Consider the following 19,792-nt stretch of genomic DNA (forward strand, 5'->3'; position numbering starts at 1 on the left):
AGGGCTGGGTGCAACCCCTGTTTTGGGGGTTTCCATGAGTTTGTGGGGTTTCCATGTGTTCATATACACTGTATTTTGGTTATTTTTAAAGTAAAACAGAAAAAAAGGGAAAAGAACATGTTGAAATTTCTAAGATTAGATAGTTATTTGCTTATTTTTTTACCGAGCTGACAATCATCAGTATAAACAACCTATTTCATCCATTGGTGGCATGTTTCTAATCTCATATGATCTCATTGGAGTAATAAAGTCCTTTGGAATAAACCAGTTTGTTCCTGGCATGGGTTGGTCCTCTTTCTGCAATCAGCATTTAGCCTGTGCTGCTTTTTATTTGCATTAAGCTGTCTAACCAGTTTGGGGTTTTTTGAAAGACTAATGGATTAAATTCTACTTCCCGTTTCCTTAGCAGAGATGAAGCATCCGAGCGCTTTTTCTGCTGTTTACCTTCGGAGCAGACGGTTCTTGTTCTTCTAGTTCTCCTGCATAGAGGCAGGTACACAGTGTCTACTGGGTTACTGTAGTTGTTTCTCCAGGAAATGATAAAACACAGCCTATTTTTGTTCACTTTTGGAATAACTTTAACTGGAAAACCTTCTGGGATGAAAGGTAAGATTCATTTCAGTTTTTCTCATGTATTCAGAAAGTTTCTCCTGGTCTTCTCATATTCTCTGGTCCTGATCATAATATTGCACAGCTTTGACATCAAGTCCTGACTCTTCCCAGGCATTAGGCTATTAGCTGACATGCTAATTGAGAAAATAAAGAAAAAGGTGAATGGAAAAGATTCCAAATTGGAAGCTTTTTATAGTTGAGGTCTTTGTAGGTGTTCCTCCAGGATGTTGTAGGCACGTAAATGCATCCCCTTCCGCACAGGACGCTGGTTGTGAGAACTGCACTTTACTCTCATCAGTAGTAAAGACTGTAGAAAAAGATTTCTTCATTAGTAATGCAAGGGAACTCCCTACAGTTTTGTTTTAGCTCCTCATTAACTCACTGCCATTTATGATTTGACTGCAGATAGGAGATTTAGATGGATTTTGTGATTTAGTAATAAAATTACTGAAGATTGAGAGCAAAGAAGTAAATGTCGAGAGATGATCATTCGACCGAGACCTGTTTGCTAATAGCAACTTCCACATTTTGGTTGCAGTGGCAGCCTTTCATGTTAAATATATGCTACCTGCACCTAGCTTTTTAAAATCCTGATGTTATCTAATGGGTAGAGATCACCATTGCACTGACGAATCCTCCTCCCCACTTTGAATCGGTGATTCTGTGGCTCCTTCGCAATTATAAATTCCTTTCACAGACACGTAAGCGGCTGAGGGTGACTTTGGACTGCCATAAATGAGAAGAAATCTCTTTGTTTCCTCATGCAAGGACAATTTAAGAAGGAAGAAACTACTTTCATTGTTAAAACTCATGTTATTACTGTTTAAAAGCAATGGTTTTCCCTCTGTTGGTGGCACTCAAACCAGACTGATGAGCAGGCAGGAAAAGGGAAGATGAATTCAAGTTCACACAATTATAAAGTCACTCGAGATTGTTTTTGTCTTTATAAACTATTCACCTAAAACCAGATACTCAGCAGACTACCTGTAGCTTCCCACATTAGCATGGTGTTCTGGAGATAATCCTGATAACAGTGTAAAAGGCTACAAAGCTTTTGCAAGGGTTTGGCTGTGGTTGGAACAAACATAACGCAGCAGTGGCTGGAGGCAACACTGTGAGACAGGATTATACACACAGCAAGTGCAGAATTACATCCAGAGGACAACTCTGAAGTATTCCTCATTCAGGGAAATAGGGAAAGGAATATGAGTAAAGTGATTTAAATGGAAGGAGAGGACTGAAGGGAGAGTTTGTTTACTCAAGTAAAGGACAAAAGGAAGTGGAGACATGAGCAAGAGGGAGAAGCGCATAAGTGTGGGCCATAACAGTAACTAGGAGGCAATAGCACAGCAAACGGCTCTGTACACAGTAAAAAACATTCAGCACTTTATTTAGGGGCTGGATATATGCTAATGGAGATACAGTTTTCTCCAGTTCCCTATCAGTTCTGAAATATCCTGGCAAAGTTGGATCTATCATTCAAAACAATAGTACTGTATGACCATAAGCCCACAGAGCCCTGCTATGGATTCACAGATCAGCACAAGCTTCCTGGCACTGCAAAGTAATTTCACAAAGCTTGAAGGAACTTAATTCTATTTGAGATGTTAGCATCACAGGTGATTTTAACTTCAGAAATCACTGTGAGGGGACAGATGGGTGGAAAGAGAGGGTACCTGCATGAGTTTTCTGGGGTACATCAGGTTAGAAGTGCAGGTCATGGAAGAAGAAAAACTGTTTCAAAAATGAAAGACAAAGTTAATAATCCAGGATATGTGAGAATGAAGAAAGACTGTGTTTAAATCATTCAATAGTTTCCCTTCTGCTCTCCAGACCTCAGCTGTTTCCTCGTCGCAGGAAGACAGGATTTTTGTATCATTACTCTTTTTTCTTGTTCTTGAGATTCTCTGTTAAGTTCCTATCATATTGGTTGAGGGATTTATGGTTTTTTTAGTCAATAAATAGTTTGGTTTGATATTGTCTATATGAAGGAATGAGAAAAAATTGAGCTAATTGGATATAAGGAAGAAATACTTTACTGTTAGGGTGATGAGGTACTGAAATGGAGGGAGGTTGTGAATGCTCCATCCCTGGCAGTGTTCAAGGCCAGGTTGGATGAAGCCTTGGGTGATATGGTTTAGTGTGAGGTGTCCCTGCCCATGGCAGGGGGGTTGGAACTGGATGATCTTAAGGTGCTTTCCAACTCTATTCTATAATTCTAAGATCAAGAGGTAAAGCCAAGATTGTGGCCAGTTTGGGACACCCTGTTTAAGAAAACTTTTGCTTGAATTTGCAGGTTTTAACACTTTACATCATCTGTGTTTGGAATGCTGCAGACATTAGCCTTCAATACAGTCAAAACAGCATTTCTATAGGGAATGAGGCCACATACATTTAAACACTCAGAAACCAAGAGTAACTTGGCCATGAATGAAAACATTGATTTCTGTGACTTTCCCAGCATAATCCAAAAGTTCTTTATTTTCAGGTGTATCTTCTGAACAGATATCCAGACTTTCTACATTAGAAATAATTATTCCTCGCCTGACAGGCAGACAGAAACATCACCCATTTTATCATGAGGTTGGTTATTCTGATTCTTTCTTCTGATGTTGCTGTTTTGCACAATGCTAATATTACACACACAGTGTATGGCATATATAGATTATTTTTGTGAAGGATTGTGCCCCACACTATCTTTTCAGGTTCTTTGTGTTTTCAGATAGTTTTGAGTAAATTTGTTCCCACAAAGGTCTGCAATTGCACTTTAAGTTAGCACCTTTCAAACTTAGGACAAGGCGCAATGGGTGTAAACTGGAGCATAGGAAGTTCCATATTAACATCAGGAAGAACTTCCTTACTGTGAGTGACAGAGCACTGGAACAGGTTGCTCAGGGGGGTTGTGGAGTCTCCTACGTTGGAGATATTCAAGGCCCGCCTGGACAAGTTCCTGTGTGATGTACTCTAGGTTACCCTGCTCTTGCAGGGGGGTTGGACTAGATGATCTTTTGAGGTCCCTTCCAACCCTTGGGATTCTGGGATTCTGTGATTCTAGTGCTTTTAACAGCCTTGTCAGATAAAAGTGAGAAGGAATATGAAGAATATTTCCATTTCCTCCAAGTCAGATTAGATCTTGAACTTGAACTAACGTCCATGCTGTGTGTGTCCTTTTGCTCATTGTATCTGGTCTTTGGATAACCAGAGGATTTCAACCATGTAGCACCTAAAGGGCTGATGATCCCTTAGTAGAAATGATGCCACAGAGTCACATAGATGAATGAGTTCAAAGAGAATGATCTGAACCTTTCTTCTCCAGTTCTGAAATAATTTACCTTTGTGCTAGATATCGAGTTCAATTACTGTAGTAACTGGTAATGAAATAGCATTAGTCATCTTCCTGCAAAGCTACTAGGGAAGGAAGAATCTGTGAGTCATTTACATAAGGTGTCATGAAACACGATGTGGTAGTTGGGTAAAGGGTGCATTTATGTGCTGTGCCTTTATGTCTTCTCAATGAAAATGTATAGATTAATAGAATTTAAACTTTCCATAGGGAAAAATATACAGTGTGCAGCTGAGACTGGCATATAGAAGGCACAAAGGTTAGGAATCTGTGTTTTGGTAGATACTTCAAATGTGTATAGTAGTTGGACGTCTCTTCTCAAAGCTTGGATAAAACAACCAAGTAGAAACTCTCCTAATCAAGTGATATCTCTTGTTCTGTTTTCAGGAGCATTCTGATGACAATCTTTCGTACTCAGTTAAAACCAGAAATGGCACATATCTCCTAAAACTGAAGAGAAACAAGTACGCAATAGAGTGTTCTAAGAAATCACACCATCCTGGGAGTTAGCCGCATATAGACAAGTACTTTTATACTGAAAAAATCCAGAACAAACCATTTAAATGGGAGATGATGCTACTTACAATATGACTCTGTTAAATAGTGTCTCTGTTATGATCCTAGCTTGCAAATGCAAGGGAATAATGTTTTTTTCTGGCTGCAAAGTAATGTATTTCAATTCATTATTAGCAGCACAAGATAGTACAATTCAGAAAATCCTTATGGAACATTAGAATTCATCTCAATATTAGCTTCTTACTAGTGAAGGGAGGGTTGTTAGCCATGTTGTATGTAAGAAATGTGTCTATTACTGTTGTTCCTTCATTCCTGAGCTTGTAGTAGGCCAGGCCCTGAAGCAGTGTAGTCTGCTGAGATCCTTTTCTATGGATACTTGAGTTAAAATATTTCAAAATAACTTATTTTCCAAGTAATTCAGCTCAATTTCAGGTATTTTGTTTCACATTCATGGATTTTAATATCAATTAGCATGAGTGTGCTGCTAACTGTGTATTTCTTACTAGGATTCTTGATTTACTTCTTGCTTTCTGGACTGTTAAAAGAGCAGTGGTTTATTTTTGTTTCCAGAAGGCTTGTTAGTGAAGACTTTATGCTCTACACCTATGGGGAAAATGGGAAACTGGAGGCCACACAATCAAAAAATGAGGTATTGTATGTAATAAAATACCCCTTTCGTGTCAGCGTTTCCTCAAAATGGGAAGCCCAGCTTTATGAATTGAAGGAGATATTAACAGTTTAATAGAACTCAGGGCAACAAAGATGTGTATGCATCTAAATGTATTGTCAAAGCAAAAATGAATGCACAACCATTAATTCTGAGTGCCTTCATATCTCTATAATAGGACAGTGAAAATAGGTTATATTTCTGGCAATGAATGGAAAATACAAGTGATGCACATAAAGCATCTACAAAAGGAAAATACATTTGTCTGGAAAGAGGTATTTGTGAGTCTTCACATTGGTAGCATTTCTATTTAACAGTTACCACTGATACAAAACGTGAAGTTTGGTGTCATATGAGGGAGCGGGCTGTTTATGGTGATACACATCACTGTTTTCCAAGGGGTGAAAGGAGATGCCAGGAGATTATGCCAAGACTGAATTTGAGCTGCCAGATAAGGTCACCTTTGCATAAGTATGCAATTAAAGATACAACAGCAGCATCAAAGCTTTGTAGGTTTTTGGTGCCAAACAAGCCTTATAAATACTTTTGCATTTCATTTCAACTTTAAACTGTATGTGAACTCAGCAGGACTTATGGGGTGCTTTATGCATGGGAGATCTCAGCCTTTGAGAAGGGTCTGTTTAAGAACAGGGTGAGCAATGTAGATGAAAAGATTCTGCTAAAAGATGGTGATGGGTTAAACTAAAAAGCTGGTTGTTTTTGAGAAGCAAGGGACCTGTTGCATGTAGTACTCATGTCAAGTCATATTTTACTCCCAGAAGGCTGGGATTACTTCTAGAATGGGGAACTCTGTAAATCTGTAACAGCCAACCTTAATGCCATGCCAATACAAAGGTTAGTTAGAAAATGAGTTTGCATTTGAAGGCAACAACCTTATTTTGTCATTCATTATGTGGTTTTGTTGCATTTCAGACACACTGTTATTATCATGGCACTGTTGAAGGAATTGCTGACTCGGTGCTTGCTCTCAGCACATGCGATGGCCTTAGGTATTAACTTTTGCTTGTTACTTCAGGGTAATTCATTGTTCAGTACCAATGTAAAACAGTAAGATTCATCATACAGCTGAAAAACACCATCCTATCTTGCAAATCTTTTAAAATACTTTCAATATTTCACCTTTTGATGAAGCTGAAACTCTTCACAGGTTTTATAGTTTCCTTCAACTACCCCTTTTTTCCTTTTTCCCAAAATTCCTTCACAAAGAAAGGATAACATGAGAGAGCATAATCTAAATATAAGCAAAACACGGGCATGAGCTGAAGCCTCTATTACTTGATGCAAATGTCTTGACCAGACACCTTTGTAGAAGAAAACCAATCTGAGCATTGTGTGCAGTTCTGGTGTCCTCAACATAAAAAGGACATGGAACTGTTGGAACAAGTCCAGAGGAGGCCACGAGGATGATCAGAGGCTGGAGCACCTCCTGTATGAAGACAGGCTGAGAAAGTTGGGGCGGTTCAGCCTGGAGAAGAGAAGGCTGCATGGAAACCTCATAGCAGCCTTCCAGTACCTGAAGGGGGCCTACAGGGATGCTGAGGGACTCTTCACTAGGGACTGTAGTGACAGGACAAGGGGTAACGGGTTGAAACTTAAACAGCAGAGATTTATATTGGATATAAGGAAGAAATTCTTTACTGTGAGGGTGGTGAGGCACTGGAATGGGTTGCCCAGGGAGGTTGTGAATGCTCCATCCCTGGCAGTGTTCAAGGCCAGGTTGGACAGAGCCTTGGGTGACATGGTTTAGTGTGAGGTGTCCCTGCCTATGGCAGGGGGGTTGGAACTGGATGATCTTAAGGTCCTTTCCAACCCTAACTATTCTATGATTCTATGATGGAGCTTTCACTGAACTTAAAACACTCAATCATAGAACCATAGAATCCCAGGTTGGAAGGGATGTTAGGAATCATCTGTTCCAACCTTTCTTGGCAAGAGCCCTGTCCAGCTGAATCTTAAGTGTCCGATGTTGGGGAATCCACCACTTCCCTGGGGAGACTATTCCAATGGCTGGTTGTTCTCACAGTGAAACGCTCCTCTTGTGTCCAGTCAGACTCTCCCCCAGAGTAACTTGTGCCCATTACCTCTTGTCTTTTCCATGTGACTCCTTGTAATAAGGGAGTCTCCAGCTTGTTTGTAGCCACCCTTTACGTACTAGAACATGGTGACAAGGTCTCCTCTGAGGCCTCTTTTCTGGAGGCTGAACACACCCAGCTCTCTCAGCCTTTCCTCAATTTCTTTGTGTTTCAAAAGCAATAAAATCACATTTATTGGAGAATCATACAGGGACCAGATTAATGCATAAAGGACAGTCGTTTCTCCCTGCAGAATCAGTCCATGGGTTGATAAAATGAGATGGCACACACACCACATGCTGCAGATATTCAGAACGTGCTTAGAGTGTGTCCATGCTCCCTGATGTTCACTGAGCTGGGCTCTTTAGCTGGATTTGGACATACCTGTTTCATGCAGTAGCCTTGTTCAGTTTGGTGTCTTTTTGACAAGGAGAGAGAGGAAAATGGGCTAAAGATCACCCACATATCTTTCATTGATGCCACTCACACCAAATAATGACACTTCTGGCATTCCTTTAACTGAAGAATAGAATGGTCAACATACTGGTGTTTCAGGTAATGCTGGATCTCAGTAAGCAGAACAGATACTTCATTTTGACTGTTCTGCAAAACTTCATCAGACTCAAATCCTTTGGCTACTTTGTACTCACATTCTTGAGGATCTTCTTTCACAAGATATTAACTAGAGAATTCTTGTTCTAAATATAGTTTGAGATTGTGGAAAGCAAGATAATAGGCTCTAAAAGAACAGCAAATGGGCACAGACCGGGTGTTTATGAGCCATGGACAAATGCACTCAGCAGTGCAATACTGCTGCTGCCCTCATAAACACCCTGGTGATTGCTTTTAGCCTCTCTTTGTGTCTTAGAAAATATCTTTTTCTAAAATACTAGATTACTTTAGCTGCATGGGGCTAGGAGTGAGACTAGAGATAAGGACTGAAAGAGACCCTTTCAGTCATTTGAACTTACACCCTGTATTAAGATAATCTAAGATAATAATTCATTTCAACTGAGTGGTATGAACAGTTCTAGTTTCTAAGTATCCAGCTGTCATTAAATCATCTTGTTATAACCATGAGGGAAAACCTGTGGAATTATTCATTCTTTTCTCATTATTAGAGGAATTCTCTACATTGGTGGCAAATGGTATGGAATGGAGCCACTCGAGACATCCAGCACGTTTGAACATGTGTTTTACCAGTCAGAAGATATGCAGGATATCCCCTTCCAGTGCGGTGTGCTGAACAGCAGCCTTCATCACGAGGAGATGTTTGTGAAGCAGGCTGTGAAATACACCTTTGTTTCAAACAGTACCTCCAGCAGGGAGAAGCTTTTGAGGGTAAATACATTTCTGTTTCTCTCTTGAGAGCTGCAGTCCAAGCCACCTCCTCAGTCTGTCCCAGCAGCCAAGGGTCTCCAGAGCTCTTGCTTGCGCATGGTGTCACTGCAGGTGGGTTTTGCCTTCATGTTCATGGCTCTCAAACTGGTGGGAGTATCGCTAAGGATATCCTGTAACAGAAGAACAGCACAATTTAAGACAGCTTGAAGCAATCCTTTAGCAGAAGAGCAGAGGTCTGCCCAAGGCAGCCATAGATATGACATGAAAGGCATGAAGCTGCCACTCAGCTCATGCATCCCAGTGTCTGACCAGATGTGAACTGCTGATATAGAAGTATTAGTGTGGAGAAATAAAGCAAATTGACCTTTGAGGCCATGTTAAAAAATGCATCATTGCTTTATAAGCACCTGAAATGAAAATCATGAGAAAGATAAGTAAAAAATCTTGACCTTATTAATTCTTATATTAACTTCTTGTGCTTTCTAATTTGCAGATGAAGCGAGCTGTCCTGCCACAGAAAAGCTATGTGGAATTATTTGTGGTTGTGGATAACAACAGGGTAATGATATCATTCAATGCTAAATACATTTTAATACTTCATTGATTTCTTTCTCTGACATTCTTACATGGTATTTTACAGTTTTTGATGAAGAAATCTGATCCTACTGCGGTCCAAAAGGAAACAGTTGAGCTGATTAATTATGTTGATGGGGTATGTCAGATACATTGCCTAGATTCAGTAGTTTCTACTACTGATCTGTTCCCAATTTCTCCTTAAGACAGCTAAGAAAATGAATGAACATCATCTTTCCAACTTCTCCAACTGAGAGATATGTTTAGGTACCTTCATGAAGTAGACTGATTTCACTTATATATTAGTTTTATATTATAAACACATATATTTAGTTTATATTTCATAAATATGTTTTAATTTATAAATACTAATATTTTATATTTAATTTCAAATAAAGTTATGTCTCAGGCACTATGTTGAACTTACTGTTTACTCAATAGCAGTGATGTAATAATTCAGTTGAAACAGACTGATGGATAGCAATTATCATTATGTTTTTTCCAGATGTATGCAGCATTAAACATCCAGATTGTTCTGGTTGGATTAGAGATCTGGACAGATACAAACCACATATCTGTGATGGAAGGGTCAGCTGGAGATGTCCTCAGTAGATTTGTCTCTTGGAGACAGAAAGATCTTCTTAAACGATCAAGAAATGATGTTGGCCATCTCATCATGTAAGTTTTCATGCAGTGGAAGAACTACCCATGCTGCCAGTGTTGCTGATGTGTATGGTTTAGGGGTTGTGTACGAATGAAAATACAACTGGAGTAAAATTCATTCAACTTCCAAACTCTCAACCTTTACAGACAAGAAACTATAATGAATTCTTTACAGATAACCAACTCAAGGTGGCTCTACTTAAGCAGGGGGGGAGTTGGACCAAATAACCTCCAGAGGTCCCTTCCAACCTCAACCATTCTGTGGTTCTCTGAACTCAGAAACAGTCACAGCAGACTTGGGTGACTTATCATTGTTTTCAAGCTAATTTATAGAATCATAGAATAGTTAGGGTTGGAAAGGACCTTAAGATCATCCAGTTCCAACCCCCTTGCCATGGCCAGGGACACCTCACACTAAACCATGGCACCCAAGGCTTCATCCAACCTGGCCTTGAACACTGCCAGGGATGGAGCATTCACAACCTCCGTGGGCAACCCATTCCAGTACCTCACCACCCTCACAGTAAAGAATTTCTTCCTTATATCCAGTCTAAACCTCTGCTGTTTAAGTTTCAACCCATTACCCCTTGTCCTATCACTACAGTCCCTAATGAATAGTCCCTCAACAGCATCCCTGTAGACCTCCTTCAGATACTGGAAGGCTGCTCTGAGGTCTCCACGCAGCCTTCTCCAGGTGGAAAAGACCCACCTTTCTCAGCCTTATTTATTATAGTGAAACCCTGATATGATGATATATTTCTTCTTGACTTCAAGACTAAAATTTGCCTTGCAATTTTTGTTTCAAACTCATCACTGTCTTTTAGTAGAACTTTCAAACATTCAGCCCCTCTTTCAACACCACCTTTAAACTGCTTTTGTTGCAGAGGGAGAAGCTCTTACAGTGGATCCATTGGAATGGCTTTTGTGGGTACTGTCTGCTCACAAGTCCAGGGAGGGTCAATCAGCACTGTAAGTACACAATGTTGTGGTTAATGGAAGAAACTAGTACTGGAGCTGCTAAACGATCACAGATATCCTGCTAGTGGGACAACTGAAGGGTTTCCCCTGTGCATTTACAATACACATAGTTGTAGGTACTGCTATTGGCAGACACTGTCTCCATAGAAGTACAGCCTAATAAGTAACGTGCCCTTTGGTGACCTATTTGGTCAAGTAACCCCAGTCTCAAAGACAAGGCTTGGAGTTGTACAGTTCCTTTCATGGGGTTTCTTATATAAAGACTTGTGCATATTTAAAACTTTTTGAGTATTTCCCACTTTCTCTCATCTCTCTTCATCACATTCCAATCCATTTGGCTGATTTAGTCCTGAAATAACTTTTTGATCACCTTTTGTAATTCATCTAACTCAAGGCTGCATAAGAAAAACCCATCCTCATACCATTAAAGTTCATAACCACAGTGTTCTGGGGATGCAGCTACAAAACAGTGTGTATATTTCTACTCTTTACATGGATAGAAAGTGAACATAACACACTATATCCTCAAGTGTCAGCATTTCCCCACAGTAAGGCTGTAAATAGGCAAAAAATTTATGGCAAAATTAGTAAGAAAGTACTTTTTTCTCCTTCACCCCGGGGCAGAACCATACCTCCAGAGGTTCCTGTCCTTACAGTATGAATGCTACAATGCCATGGACAGTCTCAGAAGCAGATTCTGTTCTTTAACAGAACATGAAACAGAACAGCTGTTCTTTAACAGTACATTTGTTATTGAAGACTCCATTGAAATCAGTGTCGTGAGTGATTAACTGTGTTAGAATGGAACAGAATGGAATTATTTCAGGTGGAAACAACTTACAATGATTGTAGAATCACAGAATCTCAGGCTGGTTTGTGTTGGATGGGACCTTAAAGTTCATCCAGTTCCAACCCCCTGCCATGGGCAGTGACCCCTTCCACTAGAGCAGCTTGCTCCAAGCCCATGTGTCCAACCTGGCCTTGAACACTGCCACAGAATAGGGCATGATCTTCTGGTCCAGCTGCCAACTGTTAATATTCAGAACATGATCCTAATGGAAGGAATACAGAGAGTGGCAGAATTTGACCCTACCTGAAAATAAAGTGGTAAATTGTCTGTTCTTGCTGCTTTTGCTCTGCAAAACAATTCCATATTCTGTCTTCACAGCCTCAGAGCTTTGGGGCTTGAATAAATCAATAGTAACACAGTATTTTCTTTAGTTTCACAATTTTTTAACACTGATTCTCTCTATTAGTTGAATCATGACAATATGTTGCGTCATGCTACAGTAGTTGCTCATGAATTGGGGCATAATCTTGGAATGAAACACGATGACACAAGGTGTCCTGCATCCTATATTATGCACAGCACAGATAAGTAAGATTTCCAGTTGTTTTATTTCAATAATTGTTATTTATCTGCATTGACTATGCCTTAGAAGCTGTGAATCTCCTATGAAACCTGAAGAACTTTTGTGAATGGGGAGTTGTTTGAAAGGTTTAATCGCAGAGGTGAATTCACCGAGTTAGGACTTAACCATTTTATTTGAAACTTTGTATTTTTTTTCCCAATCCAGTAATTTTTTATTTGTAGCATTCCTAAAACTGGATTTTCTTCATTATTTATTTTAAAGATAGTGTGTTGCTGGGTTTTTTACCCTGCTGAGAACTGAGAATCCTTTACGTATATTCACTGGGTTTATGCATATGTGTATCTTTCACACACATTCTTAACAGTTAATTTAAACCAAATCTCTCAGCTGATGCTTCTTTCAGTTCACTTGTTCTTTGGCTTCACCTTATGAGAAAAAGATCATATTATTTTATCTATCTTCATTTGTGTTATTAAATCAGGGTAATTGAGCACTGGACAAAACTACTATAATAAGATGTATTCATGAGTTCTTGGGGACTCCAAGTAAGGTGGATGCCTTTCTGGAAAGTATTTTTGAGTCAAGCATATTCAGACTCATTACACAAAAGGGATTTCTAAGGCCTGTTTTATATAGGATGCCAGAATGTATAATCTGATGGTCTCTTTGACTTCTGAAAGTACTTCATTTATGTTATAAGTATTATATTAAACTTCTAGTACTATACTCTATTGCAAAATAGTCAAAATGAAGTATCTCATGATCTCCTAGCATTATTAAACATGCTATTTATTATAGATGAACAATATTTTAAGGGCTTGAGTTGTATTATTCCCTGTGAGCAAAATGCTTATACTAAAAAAGTAATATTATACTTTCCAGTGGATCCAGAAATTTCAGCACCTGCAGTGCTGATGATTTTGAGAACCTTATTCTCAGTGGAGGAGGAAACTGCCTTAGAAATCCTCCCAAAACAAGTAATGTTTACAAGGAACCTGTCTGTGGCAATAATGTGGTTGATAGTAATGAAGAATGCGACTGTGGCAAACCAGAGGTAATGAATTAAATTCAATTGGATACTTGCTGTATATTATTATATTTGTTGCTATATTATTAATTTATTGTATAATGCTGGCCTTTCAGTATACCTGATTTTTAACAATATCTGAGGAGTTTTCCTTGTAATTTTACATCTTGGAAAGCAATATGAAGATAAATATTAGTAAAAGCCTAAAATCACTGCTAGTGTAGTGGAAAAAAAAGATAGAAGGAATGATAAACCCCAGTGTGTTCTGCTTCTTTTAGTGTCCATTTAAAGTGTAAACATATCCTATATCCCTGTGCCACAACACATCAAACACAGATGTTTGTCTGATGACTTGTAGTAAGAAAATACAGCCAAAATGTGTGCTGGTTCCTGTTAGAGCAGAAAGGTGTCACGCTCAGGACACACAAGAGAGGCAGTGTGTTTAAAGTCTGGCTTGTCCATGCACTTGGTTTGATCATGTAGTTTCCCAGCTATAGAGCAATGTAAAAATGTTGTGTCCCCTTGTCCATGGTTGTTCTTCAGGAATGTACCAACCCTTGCTGTGATGCTGCAACCTGCAAACTCACACCTGGATCGCAATGTGCTCAAGGACTGTGCTGCAAAAATTGCAAGGTAGGCTGTTATATTAACCTAAATTACTATTATTTACTAGTATTTTTTAATGTTTGAAAAGAGCTATCATAGCACTCAATATACTTTCCTGTTATCAAACTACATTCACCAGTAGAAAGCACATAAGAAGTGACTTTGTGTCCAGCAACTTTCAGGCAGTAGCTTAGAAATGGAATGTGTCATCCCTCATAGGAGGCAGGAACAACCAGGTGATCTCCATTATGCAACACCAAGCTTCTCCCAAATCTGTGACAGTTGGCTGCTTTTAAATTGGCACTTGTGTACACCTTTGTATGACCTACCCAAGTCCTGTGTAGGCTCAGCTCATAAACTGTAGCTACACCATCTGAAACTGAGGGAAGTTTTGGATATTCATTAGATAACTGATCCCCAAAACTGCTTTGTCTTCCTTAAAATCCCAAAAGGTTCCCAGTTGTCATTGTTTGGTGTTAGCACTTCTGCTGTGGCAAAATAAAAGTAGGGTGGCACTCCTCTCTGGTTCCAGTTTAAAGTGGCAGGAACAGAGTGCAGATCAAAAATGGACTTCTGTGACCTACCCGAGTACTGCAATGGAAGCGATGCCTACTGCCCAGAGGATGTTTATATCATGAATGGTTACCCATGCAGCAACATGAAGGCTTATTGCTACTATGGAGTATGCCAGAGTTTTGATTCACAATGTGAATCTATATATGGAAAAGGTATGTTGATTAATGTGAAAAGACTTGTAGTCCCCTAATAAGTATTCCTGATATTTCTTTTTCTTTCTCCTATTTTTAAGACTATAGTAGCTTACTAAGATTCACTGCTTTTTGTACAGGGGCAAGAAAAGCACCCGATGCATGCTTTGAAAGAGCAAATATTAAAGGAGACAGGTTTGGAAACTGTGGAATGAAAGGTGGAGTGTACAAGAAATGTCCTGTTCAGTAAGTCACCAGCAAATAAAAACTAACTCTAAAATCTACAATGGAAAAAATATCTATTCTGTTACAAACTCTTAAAGGATAAGATTTAAAAGAGGATTTCCTTGAAATACAAGCTAAAAGGTTTGACTGGATGGTGTGTTTGCACTAAAACTGTTTTTTACCCTGTTCACCTTGTTTCTGAGTGTCTTTCATTCAATACAGGCATAGTCTGTGTGGCAAGCTCCAGTGCACATCTGTTAGCCTTCAAAACCTTCCTGCCTGGAGCGTTGTCAATAACGCATCTGGGGTTTTATGCTGGTCTTCTGACTTTGACTTAGGATCAGATGTCCCTGATCCTGCTCAAGTTCATGATGGAACAGCCTGTGGAGAACAGAAGGTAGGATGAATCACAGCAGCATTACAGAATGTATTTCACCAACTGGGAAGTTCAGAACTTTCAAAATCATTACATAGCTCTCTTGTTTGTATGTCATAAGGAAAAAATCTGCTTTTTGAGATACACACACAATTAGCTCTTCAAAAACTGGGATGCTCCAAACCAATGAGCTACATTATCAGTTAACCAAATTACTCATCAAAATGCATCCACTTCTCTGCAACAAATCCAATTACAAAATTGTGAAGTACTGAATGTTCTACCAGCCCTTTTTCTGGACATTAAGTAAAAGCTGTAGAACTGTAAGCACATACACTTACTATTAACTGTAAGGACATACTATTTATAAAAGGATGGGATTTTTTTTGCAGTTTGGAGTTTGAAAGACACCAATTACTTTTTCCAGGCCTGTTTGGATTTTCAGTGTGTTGATGCAAGTAATCTGGGCTATAGCTGTGATGTAAAGCAGAAGTGTAACGACAATGGGGTGAGTAGAGGGTGTCTTCATGCCCTGTTTCTAGAAGACAAAGAGAGGTGCAAAATCCCTGCATAAAAGCAATAAAGAGACAGATGGCTTTGGGGTTTTCTCACCTGTATTAAAAGTTAAGTCCACCTTCTTATCTGTAATTCATGTTGTCAGTACACTGTAAACTGCTTCGCACTGACATTGAAAGGCATTATTTCTGAATCTCCCTAGGGAATTTTCTATTATTACTGAGCAGTGGCATTATAAAAGGAAAATATTCCTTTGACAAGGACAAGTGATTCCTCACTGATAAATGTCTCCATAAAAGATCAAAATGGAGTCCAAAGGTTTTAAATCTGAGTTCTTTGGACTATAACCTATTGCAGGCAAATAAAACCCAAAAGTTTAATGTCTATAGAGAATTAATTTGTGGTATCATTATCACACAGTGTTTTGGGATATTATGGAAGGGGAGAGCTTATTCCCAGTTATTACTTTGTGTATTCCTATACAATATTATGCAATACTTCTTGTTGCCACAAGCACTGTTTCATGTGGAACTCCAAATATACACTGGAGGTTGAAAGCAGCCACTTCCAAAAGGCATTTGCGTGACTAATCCCTGTTGTATCGACTGTAGGTGTGTAACAACAATGGGAACTGCCACTGCAACTCTGGATGGGCACCTCCATTCTGTAACCGGTCAGGCTACGGGGGCAGCATTGACAGTGGTCCAGCTCACATAGGTAAGATTGTGAAACTGGCCTTCACTCTGCTCCCAATGACTTATGATCTACTAGTAACAGCGGGTTTCAGTCACTTTTCAACTGTTTTTTTCTACTACATGGAACACTTAATCATTAGCTAAGTTGAAGAGCAAATGTTATTATCAGAGCTGTATGTTTGCAGACATCAAGGAAGGTGGTCCAAGGGAGAATCTGAGCTGTTTTGTCTGAGCTAAAAACCAATACATTAGTTGCTCAGGATTACTGTTACATTGTTAAGTTGTTAAATATTTAGATATTTACTTAGGAACCTAAAACAGAGTTCTGATAAGACGCATTTAATAGAGGAAAACTATAGCTTGAGCAATAGAAGTGCTAAATGCTCTCCTCTGGCAGTGTTCCAAGGCCAGGTTGGACAGAGCCCTGGGTGACATGGTCTGGTGTGAGGCATCCCTATCCATAGCAGGGAGCTGGACCTAGATGGTCTTAAGGTCCTTTCCAACCCAAACAAGCCTATGATTTATGAAAACAGCAGCCTTTATAGGTGGAAAGGGTCCCACAGAAATGAGAAGGGTTAAGGAGGTACATGCAGCCAATAGCAATTGTAAGCAGCTTGTGTAAGAGCCTTTACACTGAGACCACACAAAATGTTTTCCCTCTCTCTGTTTACAAGCTAAGTTCATCATCATCTGTAATTTTGTGAGGGAAAGAACAATTCATATTTTATCAAGATTTACTAAATTCATTATTTTGGGAAAAGGAGAAAATGTTCGCTATTTATTTAAGAGCTGGAAGGCCAAGAGGTGCAAATCAGTTGTGGGTAAGGAAATACAAAATGAGTTTGGTTGCTTTAGAAATCCTGACAAAATATGTGGAAAAGAAAAAAGTTTGCATATCAAACAACATGGGGTGGGTAAAGCAGAAAGAACTTGTAATAACATAAGGCCAAATCCTACTTTTCTAACCATAGAATCTATACAATTTCAGTGAAGTTACTAGTTTTATCTATTATAATTTGAAGATTGTAGTTTTTACAACAAAAGGTGGTTTTTAGAAGAAAAAATGCTTTATTATGAGGTTAAATAAGATAACTATCTTACATTATTCCAATTCTTTTTCTCCAGATACATCACTTCGGGATGGTCTGCTCATTTTTTTCCTCCTTGTGTTGCCACTTGTACTTGTTGCTGTAGTAGCAGTCATTAAACGTGACGCAATAAGGAGGAAGTTTTGCAGGAAAAGCAGAAGACAACACAGGTATTTCACTTACTACAAATGCCTATTTCAACACTTGGGAGCATGCTCCAGATTTATTTAGCAAGCTGGGTAGATGCTTTATCTATACAAAGAATTCCAGCCCACCAAAAAGAAAACATCATCACAGCTAATAGTAGTAATAGGTTGCGTAGCAGCCAGTCCTCTGCTACTAGGTAGTTCAATACAGATACTCCAGTTGTCAGTTCTCAAGCATTTTTCCCCCAAATACAGTGCACTTTCCTAGCTGTTATTGATAACTGTATTATACGAACAGAGGGGCACACACATGGAAGTCACTTGGCAAGGCTGGAAAGGGCTGGAGTCGGACATGAAATCCTAATCTCACCACTCCAGCCTCATCCCTGAAGGTGGTTAAACTACATGGGGATTTTCCTGATGATGTGCTTTTTATTTCAGGAATAATGATGTGGAACAACCAAAGCAAAATAACACACCAAGTCATAACACAAGAAGTAATCAGGTAAGATAGACGCATGCTTGCATTATTTGAGTAATCCAAATTATACCATGCCTGTTCTCTAATATAATTACTGGTGACTTTGTGTCCTTTTGATACACTGAAACCAAGTATTTAAAATCACTTATAAATCATTAGATAAGATTTCAGCTTGGGTAAGCATAAGCTTTATTGCCTGCCCTGTCAACACAGGCTGTGAGTAGAATGGAATGGAACAGGTTGCTACTTAGCAGAGCAGCCAAAGACTGAACTTTGAATTCTGCAGCCAAATACCAGAGAAGCTGCTCAGCCAGGCTGTGGATCCGATGCCAATAAAGTAAAATAGAAAGTACCAAAACATAATGTTGCAAGAGAATATGAAGAATGTTACAGAAAATGAAAAACAGTTCTAAAATACCATTAACTTAATACTGAATATTAGCTACAGTGCAAAATCTGTTTTCTATTAACCTGATTTTCTGCAATATCTTTTCCAGCCTGCCACATCAACTCCCGATTTCTTTACTGTACTGAATTTTCCTGGTCCAAGGTTTGTAGTGTTTAAAACCAAGCAAGTAGGGATAGTACAAGGGGGAAACTCGCAGAGGGGAGATTTAGATTAGACTTTAGAATGGAATTCTGATGGAAGCCCCATACCCTGGCAGTGTTCAAGGCCAGGCTGGGCAGGGCTTGGAGCAACCTGCTCTAGTGGAAGACGTCCCCTTGACCATGCCAAGGGGTTGGAACTGCACAAGCTTTAAGGTTCCTTCCAATACAAATCAATATAGGGTTCTTAACTTCATGCTTGCTACATTTACATTGCTGTATTCTTGTGAAATTCCTAATGTTTCATATCCTGTTTAGGATGATTTTCCATGCAGCCTCATATCAGATATAATAGATTAAATGCTTGTATGGAAAACAGCATAATGGCAACATAAATGCTACTAGGGAGAGGGAGAGGCAGAGATAAAGCTATGTATAAATCCTACCAACTGTTTAAAGATGCTAAAGAAGCAGTTGTCTCAAGTCACAAACTACTTCACAAAATGTGTTTTTGACATTTCAGGCAGCCAGTGCAAACCCAGCTTCCAGCAGCTCCTTCAGGACCTCAGCGACCCGCAGTCCCACCTAGACCAGCTGCCTGAAAAGCTCCTTGGGAACCCTCACCCAGTTCTGACAAGGAATTACAGACTGCTGTCCTCCATTCCTCTCCTTGTGCAGCCAAAATGCTTCCTGAAAGCACATACCTCTGGAAAAGACTTGATGCTGCCAGGCACTGAACACAGACTTTGTCACATCCATTATTCTCCTAATTGCTGCTGGCTGCATTTGTGCCTCTTCTACCTCACTTCCTATTTTTGTTTTAAAACAGAAGTCCGAAGTTCAGCTCCTGTTAGGTGCAATCTGGAAGAACATCACAGAACAGGACTCTTCTAAGTGCAGCCTTACTTGCCAGCCAAACAGGAATGAGTTCAGTTATTTAGGCATCATTTACGCACCTCTAGTCATACACTACTGTGAAAAGTGGAACACAGATAGATCCCGTGGGAAGTCTGCAGCCTATCTACCTCCTGGGTCATCCTCTTGGCTGTCCACTGCCAGGGATGCAGCCATTCCCTGTTCCCCACAGGCCAAGCTTTTCCTGTGTGTTGCTCCAAGCCTCAGCTTCCACGCAGCACTATCAGAGCTGGGATCTGGATCCCACCTCTCACTACCTGCCACCTGCAGTACCTTCCACTTCAGTTAGTTGAGCAAGCTGCTCT

At 39.6% G+C, this 19,792-nt stretch overlaps 1 protein-coding gene across 1 annotated transcript; it reads left to right on the forward strand.

Annotated features, from left to right (window-relative positions):
- The first annotated feature begins 515 nt into the window (after nt 1-515).
- On the forward strand, nt 516-19,786 carry LOC101872699 (disintegrin and metalloproteinase domain-containing protein 9). The gene is given in 22 exon segments (XM_034061362.1): nt 516-606; nt 3,101-3,195; nt 4,343-4,419; nt 5,042-5,120; nt 6,072-6,148; nt 8,353-8,572; nt 9,066-9,131; nt 9,213-9,284; nt 9,651-9,823; nt 10,693-10,777; nt 12,043-12,164; nt 13,042-13,213; nt 13,730-13,819; nt 14,325-14,520; nt 14,640-14,745; nt 14,947-15,121; nt 15,528-15,608; nt 16,228-16,333; nt 17,437-17,591; nt 17,593-17,688; nt 17,690-17,705; nt 19,096-19,786. Coding segments are annotated over 22 exon segments (2,700 nt in total). The 5' UTR covers nt 516-536; the 3' UTR covers nt 19,467-19,786.
- The last annotated feature ends 6 nt before the right edge of the window (nt 19,787-19,792 follow it).

The sequence above is a fragment of the Melopsittacus undulatus genome, chromosome 4, assembly GCF_012275295.1.
Source record: "Melopsittacus undulatus isolate bMelUnd1 chromosome 4, bMelUnd1.mat.Z, whole genome shotgun sequence".
Lineage (NCBI taxonomy): Eukaryota > Metazoa > Chordata > Aves > Psittaciformes > Psittaculidae > Melopsittacus > Melopsittacus undulatus.